The sequence below is a fragment of the Anguilla rostrata genome, chromosome 1 (assembly GCF_018555375.3).
Source record: "Anguilla rostrata isolate EN2019 chromosome 1, ASM1855537v3, whole genome shotgun sequence".
Classification (NCBI taxonomy): Eukaryota; Metazoa; Chordata; class Actinopteri; order Anguilliformes; family Anguillidae; genus Anguilla; species Anguilla rostrata.
Genome location: NC_057933.1, coordinates 39616726 through 39638390, shown reverse-complemented (window position 1 = coordinate 39638390; position 21665 = coordinate 39616726). Strand labels below are relative to the sequence as shown.

The 21665-nt window shown below is 40.0% G+C and overlaps 1 protein-coding gene across 2 annotated transcripts; it reads right to left on the bottom strand.

Annotated features, from left to right (window-relative positions):
- Positions 1–2891: 2891 nt before the first annotated feature.
- On the bottom strand, positions 2892–13640 carry psma3 (proteasome 20S subunit alpha 3). 2 transcript variants are annotated; one of them, XM_064336426.1, is made up of 11 exons: positions 13484–13640; positions 11701–11783; positions 10081–10207; positions 8858–8956; positions 8207–8280; positions 7346–7418; positions 6265–6330; positions 6109–6155; positions 5571–5638; positions 3224–3288; positions 2892–3143 (listed from the first exon to the last, which is right to left on the bottom strand). In XM_064336426.1, the coding sequence occupies exons 1-11, from the start codon at positions 13502–13504 to the stop codon at positions 3099–3101; spliced, it is 768 nt and encodes a 255-aa protein (XP_064192496.1). In that variant the 5' UTR covers positions 13505–13640; the 3' UTR covers positions 2892–3098. The 2 variants fall into 2 exon arrangements, with proteins under 2 accessions (XP_064192496.1, XP_064192485.1); XM_064336415.1 differs by having other exon boundaries at positions 8858–8959; positions 10084–10207.
- Between the last annotated feature and the right edge of the window lie 8025 nt (positions 13641–21665).

Sequence of the window (21665 nt, the reverse complement as noted above, 5' to 3'; positions counted from 1 at the left end):
CCAAATGAACATAAGGCAACCTGTTTATGATTGGCAGACATAATGTGTTTAGCCAATACAATAACATGACCAGCTTCTATGTACACTATACGACCAAAAGTATCTGGACGCCGCTTAGTCTGAGGCAGTTTTTAATGGTTGGGCTGAATGGAAGAAAATCCCTACAGCAATGATCTATCTAGTATGAAGCCTTGCCAGAAGAGTGGAGGTTGTTATAGAAGCAAAGGGTGGACCAACTCGGTATTAATGCCCATAATTTTGGATGACAGACATTTGGATGTCAGATGTCCACATACTTTCGATCATGTTGTGTATGTAGAACCTGGTTTTGTTATTAAGCACCATCTCCTTCCTCAGCTGTGGAACTACAGTACATGTCACACCGGGTAAAGTTTTACTTCTAAATGACTTCCTATTGGGAAATTAATTGGTAATGGGCAGCAATGTAGCACAAAGGTTAGGGAAATATGCTAGCAATTCTGAGGCTTTAGGACGAGGTTCAATTCCCAGGCAAGTCACTGCTGTTATACACTTAAGGCTTAGTATTTAACTGACTTACTTGTCCAGCTGCAGAAATGGATTATATATAAAACAATGCCAGAAGCCACATTATCCTATTATACATTGCCAGTAAGATTTTCTTAAATCTTTTGCAATAATTATGACAGTTTAATCACTACATATTGATGTAACAGGATTGTTAACTGATACAATGCTTTTGCAGACATTATATATTTGTTACACATACTGGCAACAAGCAATGCCATATATATGATGCCCAACTTTCAGGCTAAATTCTATACATTTTGACCCTCTAGTTTTAGGAGCATAATGTCGAAACATAGAGTCGAAACAATATGATTATTTATAGCAGATTACTGCACAGCTGTTTCGTGAGAAGAAAATTATTATAATGTAAAATTACATAAACACGAATAAGTATGTTTATATTAAAACAGTAAAAAACTAGAATTGAAACTAGAATAATTAAATCCAGAACAATTATTATTATAATCATACTGGTGTTGATGACTGCTTTCTCTAGCCATCCCAGTCCACTACAAATGTATGGATTGTAAAAAATAAAAAAAAAACACCAAACAAACAAAAAAGTGCAGAAGCAAAACAATAAAGCTTTGCTAACATCTGACATCCTTCACGATTCAAACCGATCTTTGACAATTGTTTGATGTTACGGCGCCATCTACTGGACTGTATATGCTCTCGAAAATAATTCCTGAATGCGTCTCTCAGAACATTTTTTGTAAATACTGTACTGCAGAACAAAAAAAGAGAGGAACTATTGAAGGAGTTTTGTTTCGTTGTTTCTCATAGGCAATGCAATAATACTGAGTTGTCTAGCATGTGGGTATGATTTGCTTAGATGTCCACATACAAATATATTTTTTGAGACAGATATACAACTCCTGGACTTTATGTTGAATAATGTTAGTGTTAAAACATACAGAACCATGACTAATATTTGATAGATTTGTAATGCTTGGCAACACTTCCATATGTGACCTTAGGAAACCCCTGTAAATTTCTTTAACATATTTTTCTGGATTAAATATAATTCTATCCATTTGGAAAAACCCAAAAGCACCATCTTTAAATGCATGAAAACATTTCATGATGGAACAAGTTAAGCTTGAAAATAAGTATTTAGATTATTTGAAAATATATGGATGAGGGCAATAGAATATTTCAACTCATAGTAAAATAGTATCAAACAGCTCTAAAGCCAGTTTCATTGTTGTATTTGCATTTGAACAATTGAATTGGAACAATTCGTTTTTTAACAATTGCAGATTCTCAGCTGTTATGAAAGGTTTTAGTTTCACTGTGTAGAAATTACAGCATTTTTTATACTTACACCCCTGCCCCACCACTCCACAACACCATAATGTTTGGGATATGTTAATGTAAGTAGGTATGTTTAGCATTTTGTCACATTCTTTGCAAGCACGGAATGTGACTCATAGACATCACCAGGCACTGAGTATCTTCCTTTGACACTCTGCATGGTCTGCACAGCAGCCATATTCAGCTTCTGCTTGTATTGGGGGCTAGTTTCCTTTTCCTTTTGGTCTCCACACTTTGCTCCTGCCATCACTCCGATACAAATGAATCTTGGTTTCATCTGTCCACAAGAATTCTTCCAGAAGTCCACAGGCTCTTTAAGGTACCTCTTAGCAAACTGTAACCTGGCCATCCTGTTTTTTTCAGTTAAATGGTGGTTTGTATCTTGCATTGTAGCCTTTATAGTTCTGTTTGTGAAGTCAGTAGTCACTGACACATCCACACCTGCCTCCTGCAGAGTGTTTCTGACCTGTTGGACAGGTGTTTGGGTGTTTTTCTTCATTATGGTGAGAATTCTTCGGTCATCAACTGTAGAGGTCTTCCTTGGTCTACCATCCTGTGATTACTGAGCTCACCAGTGCGTTCTTCTTAATGCTATTCCAAACAGCTGGTTTCGGTAAACCCTATGGTTTGGCCTTGGTATGTTGCTTTTTCTTGTCTCTCAGCCTCACAATGGCTTCCTTAACTTCCATTGGCACAACTCTGGTCCGCATGTTTCCAAATGCCAATAACAGACTCCAAAGGCAATCAAGAGACCTGGAGACCTTATGGTTCCAGAGACCTGGATTCTTTTAAACGGATTGTGCCAACGACACCTGCTTTTGACACCACATAACCGATATCCTTTGACAAGGCATTGGGCCATTTATAGAGTTTCAAAGATGAAACGCTTGACTGTATCAGACTATATAGTGTTGTGTGATTTGTTGTTCATTTGTAAGGTCAACTGGAAAATGTACTGTCAGATAAGTCATATAATACTGTCTGCAGACATTTGTCATATTATTCAACAATTCAGTAAGACAGCATGTTTTTATAATTACTTTATTTGAGGCAAAGTCTTTAAGCCACCATCCTCAAGAGAAAAGCGGATGACCAAAACAGCCTGTAAACTACAAAACATACAAAAAGAATGTTTTCTGACAACCTTGGATGTGGGTGTGTTTTATTAAAATATACGGCATACAGTGTTGTGGGAACGTCACGGGCGCTGGGGGGTGGAAGTAGAGAGCGAGTTACATGTTGTCCTCATCGGAATCATCCTCTTCTTCCAGAGAATCCTGTCAGGACAAACACGGTGTGAGGGGGCATCCGGGAACAGAACAGAAAGCATTCTGGTTCAGAGGGCGCTCAGGCTTACTTTAGCGTATTTCTCTGCCTCCTCCTTGATGTCTTTGGGTACCAGTTCATGCCTGCCTTTTGTCACTGAAAGGGGAAAAAAATGTTTATTTAGTACCAACTCAAGGCCAACAGCAGGACCAGAGTCATCTATTATTTGAGGGTGGCGGATTTCAACACATTCCTGCATGCAGCGAGCTTGAGGCTCTTTTGTCTTGTAATCGATATCGACCTTGTTTTTTTGTTTTGCCCGTAAACTAATTCTGGTTTCATTGCTGACCTTTAAATACAGTGCTGCCACCACAGGTGAATGGTCTCAGCTGGTGGGCTTTGGACAGTAATAAACATGTTTCTATGCCAATATGAATTCCATTTTATAACAAAAGGCATTTTAAATAGCAGAACATTTGAGAGCACTGCATGCACATCTACCCTGGACCCCTGAGATGAATAAATATCACAGTAGGTTTGCACACCTTGTATTTAGCACGTGCAAGTATCCGGTGTTAAATATTTATACTGATTTCCCTTGTATTCAAACACGTAGCTATTTGAGGTTAAGGATTAGCTATGCAATGCAATCTGTGCATCTGATTTAGAATTCGCCTACTATACTTCCGACAACATCTTTTACTTTATAATTTACCGTGTAAACGATCATTTCAAACATTTTCAGCTTAAACTGATTTAATTTGCTGTAGCAATTTCTGGGATACTAATGCTCTGTTGAAGTGGGAAAGTCTTTTTTAAAAAACATTATTTCAGTTTTAGTGTGTTTTCGATGGGTCCAGACAGGTTTTGTGTGTGATGAAGGGTATTTATGATGTTTACAGAGGTACTGTGATGAACACGGGGAGAAACTGGGATACACTCATTATGCATACGAGGTGCACAACAACAACAATGGCAGCGGCCAGGAACCAGCAAGGTGGCTAGCTAATTAGCCATGTATTTAAATGATTATAAAAACACACACACACACAAGCACAAACATGTATGTATGCACTGCATATAGGGCTGTAACAACGAACATTAAATATGAGATTAATCGGAGTGCTTCATCAACTAAAAGAGCAATATATTCCTTTATGAATCTTTAAAAATAGCCATTAAATCAAACGTTTTCAGTTGGTTTACAAAAACAGTTGTGGGCCATGTTGACTTGGGTTTTACGGTAGATACGGAATGCAACATGACAGAAAAATATAGTTTTCTTGACGATCATCAACTATTTGCACAATGCAAGTGGCCATTTGAAGATTTAACATGCTTTTATCCATACTATTACATATTAGAGGCTATACTATTATTCTCTTCCATTTAAACTTGCTTGTAATTTCCTATCCAATCAGGGCTGGCTGAGCAACCATGTGAGTCAGATGCAGAGATATTACAGGCTGTGCCCTATTCTCCACCCCTGTAGACCTGGATCAGAAAGGGAGAGGGAAAAGTGCGGCTCGCCACAAATAATACAAAGTTTTTTTTCCCCACCTAACGAGTTGTTTGTAAATGGTTTGACACTCATGACTGCACAGCCACTCTGGGAGGGTATAAAAGATGACTATAAATAATGCCCTCTTCGAGAGAGTGTTAGCACTGTCAGCAGGTGTACCCTTAGAACTGAATCTAGTGTCAAGAGTTCTCCAGACTGGATTGCCTCTCTATTACAATGAAGAGGTGGATTTTTTTTAAAATGAGAAATCGGAGCATTTTGAATTTTAAAGATACAAACATTTCAGAGTTTTGAATGATTCCCGAAGAGTTAGTATCCCAGGTTCTATGGAGTTACATTTGTGTCTTCATTAAGCAATCAAGAAGTATTTTATTTTTATTAAAAGCAAAAGGAAAAGCTTTTGCGTGTTGAAATTTTGGTTGCATTTTCAAATTTTCGTATGCTGAACTTCAGGTCGATGTTTCTGCAAGTTGAAATTCAGGTCAAAAGTTGAGCACAATCTGGTGGGTGGGATCTATGTGGACGTGTAGCTGATGCGTCTCTACTGGCCAGTCTACATTGGAGTGGCAATTTGGCTACATGCAGATTTATGAAAGGTTCTGCAAAAGGTTTTTTGCTTTTAATAAATATTTTTGATTGTATAATAAAGACACAAATATAACTCCATAAGGCTCTACTTTGGGTGGGTGATTTCATATTGAAACCATCACAGATGTTTCTTGAGTTCATTAGGCTTAGTCCATGTCTCACATTGAGTCCTAAAGCTGCATATCCTCTTCAAACATACAGCATTATTTGATGTATAAATAATTATATTTATCAACCAAATTTTGTGTTTGTGTATTTACCTTTACATATAAAATTGAATGTGTGTACATGTGATTATTGTGATCAGAAGAGACAGTTAGATGGTTACCTTCTCCAACCCAGCTGAGCTCCAGCTCAAAGGCTTTGTCCTTCACCTCATCATGAACAATGTATATTCTACAGAGAAACACCACGTTCAGACAGTCAAGTTTGGCACAAGTTCAAAAACTGACAAAATGTACATTTGACCCTTTACCTAAATTTGCGTTTCCATGGCTTTGACAAAACTCCAAAATACCAGCGGAAAAATCCCTGGAGTAAAACTATACTATAGTGACAGCTACATCTGCGTTTAGGAATTAAATTGCGTTTAGGAATGCAAACTGATTTTGCATTCATGGTTGTTCAAAGAGCATGCAACGGGGACTGTACACCTCCAATATTCCTCCAGATTACTGACAATTCTAAAAATAAATCTTTAAAAAAATCTTTCATAGTAACACATTCTGCTGAAAATTCCTGGAGATCTGAAGGCGTCTTAAAAGCATCTGAAGAGAATTTGACTCGGGGTTTGGTGTGCGGTAGCTAAGCTGCTGCAGCCATGGATACGGTCGTGTACGCAGCAGAAAAGGAACAGGGGGACTCACATTTTGGCCACCTCTTTCACCAGCTCCCTGCAAGTCATGTCCTTCATCTGTTTTGGGAAGATGGTGTTTAAAGGTCAGGGTGCAGCAGGGAGGGCTCCCACACTGAGCTCACTGACTACTAATGGATCATTACAAAGAGCGGAATAGCGTTCGTACCTGGAGCTTTTCGATCTCGGTCTTTGCAGCCTGTTTGGCCTTTCCGATAGCCGTTCCCCAGTAACCCTGCAAGACACACAGTATTTACGCATTCACTCAATGTAATCATCATGTGATCAACGCTAAAGAGTCCACCATTTCCTCTCACCCACATTCTTAAAGCTGGATGATTAAGAGAGAAATTTCCGATTTCACACATTGTTTTTTCCCCCCATGCTTCTTCCATGTTTTCTCCCCAATCTGGAAGGCCTGACAATGCACACACTCAAGACACTCACTGCAACCCCTCTGGTTGGTTCAGGAGAGTGCATGCGCTCCTCCGGAGCTTGTGATGTCAGCTACTGCTTCTCATCACATGCCGGTCTGCCAGCTGGGCTTGGGCTCACAGACACCAGTGTGAGGAAGACCCTTCATGCGCAGCTCAGAACATGTGGGCCCCAGATGGACCAGGAGGGTCGCTGGTGTGCCATGAGATGCTTCCATCCCAGCCGAATGGGCGAAGCTTCAGCCAACTGTGCGCTGCCCTGTTGGGCTGCCAGCTACGGCTGCCACTGGCACAGTTCAGACTGCACACCAGACCGTGGGGCCCATCCGTACACTAGAACAGCATCTTAACAAGATGGGCTACCCAGAAGCCCTCCATAAACCTTTTGTGGTCAAGCACAGCAACATTGGTCTTGATTCAGGCCAATCACAAATGTGTTTTGTCCTCAACTTAGATAAACAAATTCAATGGCATTTGGATAAGTGGCATTTTATTTCTCAAACAACATGCCTTTGGCAATAGCTGAAATAACCAGAGTGTTGTTTTAGGAATAAAATATTTATTTAAAAATTCACAGAGTACAAGACCAAGGGAAGTGCAGCTAAAGTGAAGAGGCCAGTGTTTCACATGGGATTAGGACACACGAGCCCTGAGTGCTGCAGTAAGGAACAGCCTACACTGCTGTCCAGCAACTAAGATGAAAAAACCACAGCAGATCTGTGCCTTCGGTGAGAAGACAGACACATCCGTGTGAGATAAACCTAAGCGGATTTGCACAGCGGCCACTGATTCCCGTAAACAAACGGAAGGACTCACGTAGGAAATTCCGGAAGGGTCTACCATGTACAGCTGTGCGCCATCGTCTTCATCGTAGGACCCCAAGATGAAGCTGAGGAAGGAGAAAGAGGAAAGATGATCACACATCAGACTGGGGGACCTGCATGCTTTGAAAGCTGCATGAAATTTTTTCCACAGTATCCATTGCTGTTGTCATGGGGATGAGGTAACATACCTGTAACAATGAACATAACATGCATTTATGCAGTGCTCATAAACATGAAGTATGGTAGCTCCAGAAGGCTGACACACGCACCAATGAATAAAATTGTACACTTTCAGTAAATTACGATTTAATATCTGGACATGTGCAACATTGCAAGTTGTACATTAGGAGAGAGAAGGTCACAATTTTAGAATCTACTATATGAAGCCACACATTCTGCATAGCCACCAGCAGGCCAGGCATCCATGACAGGCCCACGCTGGAGTTGCCATGGGAACAGAGGGTGGAGTCAAGCAGGTAAGCATCTAGTCCTCTGTGTCCATCTAACTTTCACTTTCAGCTTGCATGTTGAAAGCGAATGACTGCAGGTTCATGACTAGATAGGTGGGCTGAATGGATTGTTCCCATTGCTATACTCCCTAGTTCTTATTTGTGGGTCAATCATTGTGCTCAGCAGGTGATACGGGTCTGAGTGTACAAATGTATTCAGCAGGGTATACGAGTCTGTGTGTGAGTGAATGTGTTCAGTGCCTGAGATACAGGGCTATCAGTGTGTTCAGCAGGTCAAATGGATCTGCGTGTATGTGTGTTTGCATGGCGGAGGCGGAGGGTGGGGGGGGGAGGGGGGAGGAGAGGAGAGGAGAGGAGAGGGGAGGTATGCGGCAAAGTCTTACCTGCACCCAAAAGGCCGCACTGCGCTGTATAACGTGTAGGCATGGACGTACATGGCCACTCTGTCTGCAAGGTGCTGTCAAGAAAACGATTAAGAACAACAATCACGCTGTGACCAGCTTGTTCAACACCAAACCCCCAAGCCTCTCATTTGGAACATTCCGTTTATTACTGAGAAAATCCTTCTACACAGGGGCTGGGAACTGCCACTTGTGTTTGGAGTCCATCAATCTGGTTTCTATACTTATACAGACCGTGTTCAGTGCTGTCCACGGCTGAACACAATACAAACCAACGCTAAGTTTAAAAATAAGTATCATTACAAGCAATGCTCACTCCACAGAAATGTACTACCATTATTGGGGATGAATTAAAATACTTCAGAATTGAGTGGGCCAAAAGTGGTAATAAACACCAACACAACCAGGTGTTGTAAACCTTAATGTCCTTAAACCTGACGGTAATCGTTACGGAAAACTTCTGTCCAAAAACGAATGCAAAAACACAGATGTCTGGCTAGTGTCTGGTATACATGTGTTCATTGGGATTCGGGCTATGTGGCTCGGTTAACGGTACCCTTGTGATGCCAAAAGCAGATGTCTGATCTACGGTTAAGAACCAGAAAGGTTGGCACAGAACAGGAGTTGAAGTACCTTGAGTGGGATGTCATGACCGTAGTTGGACCGGAAGTTAGAGGCCTCCTCTCTGGCTACTTCAGCGAGGGACCGTGCGTCAGCCAGGAGCCCAGCCACAGACTGGAGGACGGGGGGTCAGAGGTCATTTGGCCGTTGCTCACAGAGTGAGGCACAGTTCAATTCCTTCGATATTACATATTTATGCCCCAAATTCAAATGTTCAAATAACAGACGTCAAGAAAGGTTAAAGAGTACTGTGTGAATGCAACATGGTAAAAAATTTCATAGTTCTCTTTAAAATGGGTTATCCCCATGCTTTTCTGAGGTAAAATTAAAATGCCTTCACCATTAAAACATGTTCAGACCAGAATCATTAAATACACTGATGTGTTCTCCCCTTGATTAAGGTTTGTGTACATCAAATTTAATTGCTGTTTTTAGCAGTTCTTATATTAACATGCCTTAATAAGTATAGTTTAACATTACATCAAATTGGTGACCCTTTTTAAAAAAAATCTTTTTTGTAAATATAGTTTTCCTTTCCTATGCACTGTAAAACCATACCTCTTTGTGCTTAGCCGAAACTGTAGTGGCAGCTGAATTATTTCAAATGACTTCCCTGTTTCTTTTAAGACCCACCCTCAGAGATGTTACATTTTTCAATCAGTAGCTCTGAATGCAGACGATGCATAATACGTATGATCTTCAGATGCGCTGACCTCAAAGAACAGACACATCAAACCTAATACAATAACTTAAGTATTCACCCTTTTGGGAACTCACTGTTACAAACTCCCAAGATGATGTTTTGAAGGAAAAAAATTTTTTTCAGAAAACAAACAAAGGTGCCACCTTGTGTAATTAAAATTGCAACATGGGGCGACATAGCTCAGGAGGTAAGAGCGGTTGTCCAGCAGTCGGAGGGTTGCTGGTTCGATCCCCGCACTGGGTGTGTGTCGAAGTGTCCCTGAGCAAGACACCTAACCCCTAACTGCTCTGGTGGATGAGAGGCATCAACTGTAAAGCGCTTTGGATAAAAGCGCTATATAAATGCAGTCCATTTACCATTTGCAAGGAAAAACGTTCTTGCCTTTCAGAAACTACACCTAATTCCAGGGCAACAGCACATCCGTTAAGCCTCCTATCCATGGCCATGTAAGATCAGATCTACCCTGTGCTTAACTACATGTATGTATGTGAAGGCCCATCCCTCAGGCTTCTATCCGCTGATGAAGGGAACTTGCCATTCCGACGTGGCGGTCGATGTTGAAGATGCGCTTGTTGGAGCCCTGCTCGTACAGCTTGGAGAGCACCAGCTTCTCCACTCCAAACACCACGCCATCCTTGCACCGGATCCCAATTGCCGTACTGTGTGCCAAAAACACCGGACACCATCAATCTGGGCGCATCAAGTAATAAAGTAAGTGGAACCAATCTCTGAAAAAAGGCAGCCTTTTAAATAGCGTAAAGTGAAACTTAAGCAATGAAGTTTCCTTAAGTTGGGGAATGGGGAGTCAGCTCTGTTATAGTATGAATTGATCATGACAATTAAAAAACTAGAGTAGATACCAAAGTAAAAAGACCGTACATTCATCCTGTATCAACATTACGATTATCATTAATGTGTTATGTCGGTGTACTTCCTGATCATTATGTAAATAGTTCACTTGACTTTACCTTTCAATTTAAGATGTGATTACTTCATAATCACAATATGCTAATAAGTCAGATACACTGCAGTTGACTTCTGAAATTCTGCTAGTCTGACTTTACCGACAATTATTGCTGGTGCAGAAGGAACAGACATATTTACTGAAGCTCTGATTAGGTTTCTAGGAATAGGAAGCAAAATTCATCACTGCCAAATGATTCTTCTGCCAAATGTCAAACTAAGTGGAATCCACATAGCAAATGCAATGAGGGATTTAATCATTTTCCCCTGTTTAATCAATTCAAAATTTTAATTAATCAAGGCAAAGCTACATATTGCAAAGCCACATTATTAGAATGGTATTAGAATGACACATTCTGACTTTGTACACAGACATGCCACTCTAGTAACTAGCCTAAAACTTCAGTTTTCCATTAATGAGTGTCATACATACAGGATGAAGAAGCCTCAATTGTTCTCTGGAGCACTTCATACATCATTGTACTACATTTACTTAGCTTGCTTCCCAATTGGCAACATGTACTGAGTACCTGGTTTTGAGGTGTCTTTTGACAAAACTGAAGTTCCAAGAAGCACCAAGAGTGTTTTTTCTGTACTGCTGAAGGAACTTAAGTTCGTAAAAGGACACTACAAAACCAGATACTGAATAAAAACACGTAGCGAAACTCATGCCTCACGTCTCATTTGCAATCCAACTATAGGTAACAATTGGTGGCATTTCATATACTGTAAAGCCTCTAAACAGGGTGTCATCATCCTACTGCACCCAAAGGTTCCCTGCATTGTTCTCAAATGCAAATAGACATAAGAATAAACCCAAAGGCCACTGGTCAGCTACCAAATGTTTAGACCTGAAGACAATCTTCCTATCGTAATATCTTTGTATCAAACCCATTGCATTGTTCTCACTTAACACTGAGGGGCTGCCCAACCCTGTTCCGGGAGATCTACCTAATTTGGCACACCCGATTCCATTAATTAGCAGCTCAATGAGGTCTCTAGCTGAGGTGTGCTTTCTAAGGGTAACAGGAAAACCCACAGGATGGTAGATCTCCAGGAACGGGGTTGGGCAGCCCTGGTATGGCGCATTTGAAGAAAACAAATGGAAGAATACTCCAATGAGTGTGTCTGCCCTTGTGTCTTGTTCCGTTCGAGCTCAGGACAGGAGCCATGCCAAGTAGGATCTTACCTGCTGTTTTCTACTGCTTTCATTGCATATTCAACTTGGAACACTCGCCCATCAGGGGAGAAGGTGGAGGCCGACAAATCATACTAGAGATAAAAGAGAACGGGGATGACGTTGTTATGGTTAGAGCTGCTAGTATTACAAAAGAAAACTAAACCCATTTAATGTTTTTGTATTACTGTTACAGCCTTGAGTATTAAGCCCAATCAAGGAAGAATGCTGCAGTGCAAAAAGTGTCATCCACACTGTGCATTCACAAACTGCAACATGACCATGCACTGGATTCTATATGCCCCCAAATGATTTAAATGGATACATTTTTTGATACGCTTGGTTTTTTAATATTATGTCACTTTTGGTGTATGCTTTCAATTGGCCCTGGGGGTGTCTGTCAAGGGTACAACCTCAGTGTAAAAACTGGGGGTGACACTTTTTTAAAGAGACACTTTCCTGTAGAGTTTGCAAACTGTAAGGATTAGCTAAATCAGCTTGAAATCTCGAGCAAGTAGACTCAAAAGATCTTGTTACTGAAAAAGAACCACAAGATTTTGTTATAACTTAGCTGCTTTTGCATAGCTGACTAATTTAATTCAATTACTTTCTGGAGACTAAGCTTAATTAACCACAAGCTAACTTGCAGTTACCCAGCTACTAAGCGCTGGATTTTCAGTCGATTAGTTTATTTCATTATTTCATGAATAAACTATGTTATGAAGCCATGTATTAACAAATGCATTTGTAGAGTAGACAATGCGGGAGATATGGTAGGGTTACCACGAGATCCAGTATAACAGATAAAAATAAGCATGCATGTTGACGTTATGGCTAAAGGTAGACAAGGCATGCGTGCAGTAAGTATTCAACAACGGGTATCATTTGTAGGCGCGGTACAATTGTGAGGTTCCGGCTATAGCTAACATATTACTAACTATGTAACGTAAACAATAAGCAACTGTAGCATATTGCGTTACAGGACGGCTTGGCAGGGAAGGCCGGTCAGCGTGGAACAGTTTTTGCTGTAGGCTATGGTGCAGAGATCGGAGTATGCAATACGGCAGTACAGCGTATGCTCAGGCAATAATCCAGTAATTTTTTCGTATGATTTCGTTACGGTCTGCAACAAAACAAGTATCCACTTTTGGCACTTGTAAAGCGTGTACGCAGTATATTCCTAAATTAGCACAAAAGCTCTGATCAAAGCAGTACAAAAGTAGGTAGCTACAACACTGAAAATAGAACAACAATAGTACAACACTGGCCATAATGAAAACTGAAAGTAAAAAGAGTAATATTAATAAAGGAAAGATAAGGCAAAAAGACGGTAGCTTCCACATTATGGAGTGTACAATTAAACGTGCTCTTTTAACACACTGCCATGGCAAATGTACTGTGATAAATAAAGTACAAATAAAGCTATACCTTGTTTTCGCTTAAGATACCCTGTGAGAACATACAAGTGACTCAGCACGCATGTGTGGTTTTCATGAAAGTCAGATGTCCAATTAATTCTAAATTTGTAGCGTTCGTAAACGTTGCTCGTATGGGTGACACCAGACACGTAACAACGACAATATAGGTTATTTCATTCAGTTTTAACTGTAGGTGTTTAGCTAATTATCCTACCTCGAACAGCAGCTAGCTAGTCAGGCCGGAGCCCAAGGAAACACTGCACTTAGTAGAGCTAGCTAGTTAGCTAGCTGTACAACAAGGTGTGCTTTTCTAGTTGAACACATCCACTGGTAATTACTTCACAAAACACAGTTCATTACAAATCGTATTCACTTACCCCGGTTCCAATTGAACTCATTTTTAATTACAAAATAGAAATCTCTGTACTTTTGAGTGGCCGTGACTGGTATTTCTTTCTTCCGCTGCTTGTCAATTTCCCCCACTCTTTCACCTGCGAACAACACGCCATCTGATTGGTTATTACGTCAGCCAATCACAGAATGGTTTAAATATTTCGTTAAATTAGCAATTTCACAGATCTCAGTTCGACTCAACTCATCATGCTGTCTTCAAATTTAATTTAGATACCCTACTTACTACTTTTTGTTAATTGCCTTTTATTTTTTTGTATTTGTTATTTCTGTATTTTATATATTTTGTATAAGTATACATGGTATATTGTATGTTGTATTTTTAATGTTTTATAATAATGCTTAATTTAAATTTTGTATTTATGCTTATACTGTGGGAGTACAGTAAGTGGAGAGCAAGCATTCCATTGTACACCTACTAGTTATATGGCAATAAAATCTTGAATCTAGATATGAGTGAGGTTGTTTTGTGTCATTTGTTATCCTCTGGTAATGGAAGGAAGCTATGCCTAAAAGGCACAGTGTCAATGCAGCTTGCTAATGATTAGGATAAATCAGTCTAAATTCTGCTTTGTAGAGATTTATGAGTAGGTTAACATTTTTTTGTTTTCCCCATTTTGTGATCAAGTGCAACTCTTCTCTGAGTCCAGTTTAATAAACGTTGGCTGACCTGCGACAAATCCTGGTTGAGGAATGGAATGCCATCCCACAGCAATGCGTGACCAGACTGGTGACCAGCATGAGGAGGAGGTGCCAGGCTGTTGTGGCTGCGTATGGTTCTTCCACCCGCTACTGAGGCTCTTGACTGTTTGTTCAATGAATAAAGCGGAAAATTACCAATATGTCTTGTTTGTTCCTTGTTACTGATAGAGTGCAATCATCCAATCCCCCAAACAACTCAAAACAATAGAGTCAATACCAACAGGAGAATACACTGTTTGACATTGGCAGGGAAATTTGGCACATTTCATTTGGGACCCCACCCACATAATCAACTGCTCATCGAACAAATGCATGATCCTTACAAATGGGACATCATTGTAAAGGGAAATGAACAGTCTTTCCAATGATATAACATACATGCTAATAATACAGTGACACCAGAGATATGATCGACCAAACACAAATTTCCAAACTTTTTTTGAGGAGTTTATTCATAAGCACACCAAAGACCTTTGTAGGCTGTAGTAGGTTATTTGTGTCCCAGTCAAGTTTGTGCTCACCTGTGGCATATCACAAGAACAAAAATATTTTTGTTTAATAACTATCACCCAGCTAAACTGCAAATCGTATGGTGTGAAAACACACAAACATACAAAGAAGCATGTGTCCTGGACCTAATGGCGTGGATTTTATGCCCCTTATTTTCATTTGACTTATGTTTCAATTTATGAATGTGTAGGTCTTTTGGAGGTCTTCTTGGCTACTTCCCTGATCTGATGAAGGGGGAAGAGGACTCCAATTGAGCTATGCGGTGGGAGATGCATGTGACTTTTCTGCAATAAATAAATAAATAAAAGTGAAAATTAATTGATGTGTTTGTGAATATGCATGCTTCCAGGCAGGCTAGAACAGACTGAAACCCACAGGTGCGGTGCTAGCAGTGGCTAGCGTAGGTCTGTTTCATCACAACAAAGCTAAAGCTAGTTGCCCAGTAACTTTGCTGCATATGACAGCAAAGTGAACGTTTTTGCGATCTGATGTCATTCAAGCATTTTGGCATACTTGTGACTGCCTGACTGAAATGAATGCAGTTATTTCTGTATTTTTTTAAAGAGATGTGATTCCAACAGCCTGCAATATGATGTTATAAAGCTATTGGGATAGCTAGCTAGAGCAAATTATGTAGCCAGTTGTTTTGTTGGTGCGCAAGCTTAGTAATCCTGGAAGCGTAGGGCTGAGAATTGAGAGGAGACGTATTTGATTGTAAACACAGGAGTGAAGCAAAGGGAAAATCCTGCATAGTATGCCTTTAAAAGTGTCTTTTTTGCTATTACAACCTGTGTAATCACCTTTTCTTGCAATTATGTTCATTAAGCCAAAAGCAGGTAAATAATAGCATTTCACTTTGACCCTAAATCATGTTTTTTGAGTTCTAAAGTATACTGTCTCCATTTGATAACTCATTGTCACGGTTATGCCTCTGTCCCTCTCATTCTGTCTCTGTGTTTTCTGTGTTCTCCCACACTCTGGTTTCTATCTCTCCGTGTTCTTCTCCCTTGCACCTGTAGATGTCACCTTGTCTCTGTGTTCTCCCTCTCTCTGGTTTCTATCTCTCCGTGTTCTTCTCCCTTGCACCTGTAGATGTCGCCTTGTCCTGCCCTGTGCGTGTCATCACCTGCATTGCCTCCAGCTGTGTTAATTAGTCATTGTGCTCACCTGTGTCTTGTTAGCCCTCTGTGTATTTAAGCCCTGCTTAAGAGACAGATGCCAGGGAATTATATAGTTTATTCATATACTCTGTAGCTGCGTAAGGACAGCACTCAAGGTCCATTCAGTTTATTTTGCTGAAATACCTTGCTTGTCTTTAGGAAACAACATTTCAAAGTAATTTGTTGACATTATGATAAACTAGCAATTACAGCTAGCTTGATGTATAGTAGGTCTTTATTCAAAAGTGTGTCAGACATGGGATTTTTTTGACAGGCATGGAATTGTTTTCCCCCCATTCTGGCTACACCTACCTGCCTATTACCAACTGGTTCTATCGCCTCTCCTTCCTTTCCCCTCCCTTCTTTGCTCTCACTCTCGACCCCAACAGAAAGTGTGTTCCAATACATAAAAATGTATCCTCCTTTGCTCGACTACCACCTTGTCTCCTCTGTGCTCTGGAAACAGATCTTTGTGTCCTCCGCCCCTCCAGTATGCCAGTATTGGAGAAGATGAGTGAAGTGGCTTCAAACTTGGCTCCTCCTGGGTGTAAGTGCATCGTCTGCGTGTTCTCTACCATTGGCGACCCTGTATTTCCGGTTCTGTTGTGGTTGTGATGTGTCGACCCCAACTTAAAACGGTGCTCAGAAGCTTCAAAACATGCTACAGTTATTTTATTTATCATTTACTGTGTAGGCAGTAAATGGTAACGACGTTGGATGTGACGTCAAATGACGGTATGTCATAATCTCGGGGTTTAAAAATGTTCCCCAATTCCCGACTTGGAATTTCCGAGTTGGAAGGGTGTTCCAGTGCAATTTCCTAGTTGGAACCGGGAAATTGGCGATGTGTCTGGAACGCAGCATTATTCATATAAGGCGTTGCTAGCCATTCCAAAGTCAAGACTGAAAACCAAAGGCGACAGGGTCTTTGCTGTCAGAGCCCCTAGACTTTGGAACATCCTGCCAGAAAATATCAGCCTTGCAGAGTTCCCCATTTTATTTAACTTCTTAAGACATATTTTTATAATAAAGCATTTATTGGGTAATTTTTATTTTATTTATTTATTTATTTATTTATTAATGTTATTTTATTATTTTTATTTGTTTCTGTGTTTTGTATCGACTATTGTGAAGCACTTTGTTTCCTGTATTGGAAAATGCTATACAAATAAACTTATTACTATTATTATTATTATGTAATTTATTGCTGTTAGTAGCCTGCTAGCTGAAATTGTAGCACTGCAAGATAAGTAGTTAGGTAAAGCTGTATAAATGCTGAAATAGCAAAGTAGGCACTTTGGAAGATAGCTAGCTAGGCCTAATTAATAGCTTGCCTTCTAGCTTGCTTTTGGGGTTTAATGAAAAACCACTTGGCTTAAACATGTATCCACCTAGCTAGCTAATGGTCACTATTTGTACAATTCACAACTGCTTGCTAGGTGGCCATCTTTGCAACATTCACTATCTGTGTGTAATTCACAACTGCAAGCCAGCTAATTAGTTAGGTCGCCGTCGTAGCCACTAGCTCACAGGCTAGTGAGGCCGCCGCAAGTGCAAAACTTTCAGAAGTACACAATCATGTGATAGGGTTGTATCCAATCATTACATTTACATTATTACATTACAGGCATTTGGCAGACGCTCTTATCCAGAGCGACGTACAACAAAGTGTATAACCATAACCAGGAACAAGTATGACGAAAACCCTAGAGAGAGGTACCGGTCCAAGTGCAGGGAACAACCACATAGTTCAACTTGGACCCTGAAGGTTAAACTGTTTAACACTAACACAATCGAGAACAGCAACAATGCAGTCTATGCAAAAATACAAGCAGTATTTAAGACAGGTGCATTAACTAAGTCACCTACAAAACAGCTACCTAGTTACAACACTAAGCTTACAGTTATTTACAGGGAGGTAGAGAGGGATGGGGAGAGGTGCAGCCTGAAGAGGTGAGTCTTCAGTCATCGCTTGAAGTGGGTCAGTGTCTCAGCTGTTCTGACCTCCACGGTGAGGTCATTCCACCATCTGGCTGGCTGGCATGTAGGGTTTGAGTCGATATATTGCAATCATGATGGAACTGGAAATAGTGGGTCGCCTACGGTGCAGGGGACGCAGACGATGTATGCAGGTCATACACCAGCGAAGAGTACATCGATGTATGCTACTGCGGAAGTCTTTTCACTTTTTAGAGAAACATCATTGTGCTCACACCCACCGAGATTGAAAGACCACATCACAGAATTTGACATTATCCAAATTTTCAAAATGGAGAAGGCAGGGAACTTAATATCCCTAATTATGTAAGACATTTAACCAAATTTGTGTGTAGTTCAGTAGGTTATCACATATAATGTCCTGCTGAAGGCTTGCCTTCAGATAGGACATTATTAGATTGCCTACAACAGATAACAAAATGTCAGTTTGTTTTTGTGGCTCATACCCTAGAGACCAATTAGGAAATGAAGACATGCAAGCAGGTTAATTTATTTGCTTGTTAATGAATAAGCATAAATAAGAATGGCAGCTCCCGTTATTTCAAAATGTGCATATGCATGATTGAATTTATTCAACCAACCTTTGCCAAAGGGTGTATTTATGACCAACCAATGTGACTTCAGATGTTAGAGTGGGAAATAATTGTTTTTCAATATGAACACTGAACATTTGGAAACAATAACTCAAGTAATATGAAGCGAAATTTCCATTTCACTAACCTATGGAAATGTTTGTGAATTGGCCTACATGAGATGCAATGAACTGGCAATAGAATGTTGTTTGTCACAGTGTAGGTACAGTAGGCCTATATGAGGTGAAGTGCTCTGTATGTTCAGACATTGCACACATTGGGATTCTGAGTAAATTGTTAGGTTTGTATAATATGAGATGTTTACTTTGATGTTGCTGATGACATATTACTATCTCGAAGAAAACCACAATGTCAGGTTCATTTTTGTACAGGCTACTGAACATGCAGATTTGCACTTGAACCTACAGGTTATTTTGGAACTTTCAATGGGCTGATCATGTGTAAGATATCTGATTGTCTACTCAGCTAAATGATAACGCTTTTTTCATCGTTGACTATTTCATCAATAGTCAACGATGACTGATGACGGAGAAGCACATAAACTGACCCAATTTTCTTAATGCCTCCACTCGTCTCCTCCCCTCCTTTCCTCCACAAATTTCCGGGTAGAGGATGAGTGGTAGTAGTGGGGGACTGGAGTAAAGGAGGTGAGGAGTGAAAAGTAATGGGATGCAACCACAGTGTTAAAGTCCCGCCCACTGAAAAAAAGTGACTGGACCTAGGAGGTGGTTTACATCATCAAGCTCTTTTTAGCCAACAATGCAGAATGCTGCAGCGACCTTGATGACATAAATGTGTAGTTTTTTTTTAATGATATCATAAATTTGAGGATAAAATTATAATGATTTTTTTAAATTATCTACTGATATGTGAAACACAGCCTTGGAGAAGGAGGTTGTGTAACTTGTAAGTTGTGTGTCTGCTCATGGCGAGATACATTTTTAATGTTTTCCTCTGTGGGAAATACCATTGTTTCAAACCACTTCCTAGGTCCAGTCATATTTTTTCTCAGGGTTCTGAAGTAGCCTTGCTTATAAAACCATTTTTTAACCAGGGTGGTTAAATAATGACATGTATGTCATTCCATTCAATTTTGATTTAGAGACAAATTATGTTGGGGTAGGGCAGACCTTATTGAAGTTTTTTTTTTTTTTTTTTACTTTTTTTGGCATGACTGGAATTAATTTGGCAAGCTGATATAAAATTATTTTGCACGATCAAAAACAGATGGTGGTTTGGATTAGAGAAGTTGGCTATAACCTAGAAATGAACAGACAGCAATCAAGGAAAGAGCACATGCCACCTACTGGTCTAGATAGATCCTGCATGATCCAGGGAGCACCCACACACAGAGATAATGCTGTGCTGTCTCAGCACTGTAACAAGAACAAATACAAACTGAGTACTTGCCAGCTAGCACCATGTTTGTTTTGAGAAAATTATATATTTTATCTAATTTAATCAATCTAGTACTTTATTGGTTGTTTTTTTATAAGCTACTGATAGCTAGTTGCAAAGGTTAAATTAGGCATTCGGCTTGAGTTGAAATTAATGTTAGCTAAGTTAGTTAGCTAGCTAGCTAGAGGGGTGGCACGACAAAAGGGTCCATGAGTTGGAAATATTAAGTTTTCAGGGAATTTCTTATTTTTCTCCACAACATTAGCATGTGCAGGTGCATTCTTTTTTCTGTTTTTCCCCAAATTCCTTAAAAGGAGGGATAGTTCATTTGGTTCATTAAATAGAGTGCTGAGAATACCGTCAAAGAAATTTGTCTTCGGGCTGTTGTTTTATTATAGAGCAAATAAAGTTTCAGGTGAGCCCTTGGACACTACACAATTAACAATAATATAGCAAAGGAAAAATAAAAAATGTCTTTTCACAAAGTCTGTGCATGCCACTGAGAGAAACAGTCTTGCTTAAGGTGTGTGTGTGTGTGTGTGTGTGTGCGTGCCTGTGCAGAGCCGTACCTCCCACTAGGCACATCAGGCACTGCGCCTCCTCACCTTCCTTTGACAGCAGAAGAGTCAGAAGGTGCAAATATTTTGGAGGGGCCCCCAAATTATTTTTTGTCTAGGGCCCCCATCTAGGGATGGTTGTGTGTGTGTGGCCTTGTGTGACCTAATGCACGCACAACCCCCCAGCCCAGGTGGAGCCCCATGTTGGTGCGTGTGGAGGAGGTGTGCTTTTTTCATTGTTCACCCCGGCCCCTTAGGGATTCCACTGTTCTTTACTCTGCATGCCGCTCTTCATTGCAGACCTCTAAAGATGCTTCAGAAAGCAATACCTTGAATTATTATATCAGTGTTGTTTGCTGTGCCTGGTTGATTGTTTACTTCCGTATCAGTAATCACTCCCTTGTGTACACATGTGCATTGTTTCAAGTGTAACCTGTGTTAACACAGGTATCGGATATGGGTCACCTATGCAGAGGTAAATAGGTGAAATAAAACATTTGATGTAGGCAAAAAACTGGACATCAAGATCTGCGGTGTAAACATAGCTTTTAAGTAGGCCATCTATAAACAATAGCTGGAAAACATGTATTATTTCTTTAATATTTAGCTGACGATTGGTAAAATCGCCATGTTTCTTATGGAAGTAAAATGGCTTCCAAAAACCAGGGTAGTAAGAGAATAGTGTTGCTTTGGGATAAAAACATTTAAAATCTAATTGTAGGGGCCTAATCGTAAAACAGTAGGCTATCGTATTTGCCTTCTTTGGGTCTTTAATTCCTTATAGGCTTATAGTCTTTACATTATAGTGTAGTGTATGACCATAGCTCAGATCAATTTAGGCAAGCAAAATACATCCTTTGTAAAAAGTGCATGCTTAGATTACTCAGTAGTGTTGCCAAATATCATGGGAAATGGCTAAAACACTGTGTTCTCATCATAGATCTTCTCATTAAAGGAATTATAGATTTTATAAGAGTTTTATTAACCTTATGTTATTATACCGCAATTCCACAATTAATCTTTAAGTTAGCAAAGTGATTGAAAACATGTTTATAACATGAAATGTAAATTTTAAGCTTGCATTTGACGCCAATTTGATGCGGTCCACGATTGAATGATGCGGTCCACGATACTTGTATCATCCCTTTCGCGTGAATTGGCTCCAGTGGCTGTATTTAAATCGATTTTGAAATATGACAATCATCGACTGCCCTCTTGTGGACATGATGC

Bases quoted from the DNA above. Each gene is read 5' to 3' on its own strand.
- psma3 (XM_064336426.1), bottom strand. From the start codon at position 13,504: ATGAGTTCAATTGGAACCGGG. The intron at 10,208-11,700 runs GTAAGATCCTAC...TTTGGCACACAG, and splicing joins AAAGCAGTAGAAAACAGCAG to TACGGCAATTGGGATCCGGT. The intron at 3,289-5,570 runs GTAACCATCTAA...TTCCCCTTTCAG, and splicing joins GCTCAGCTGGGTTGGAGAAG to TGACAAAAGGCAGGCATGAA.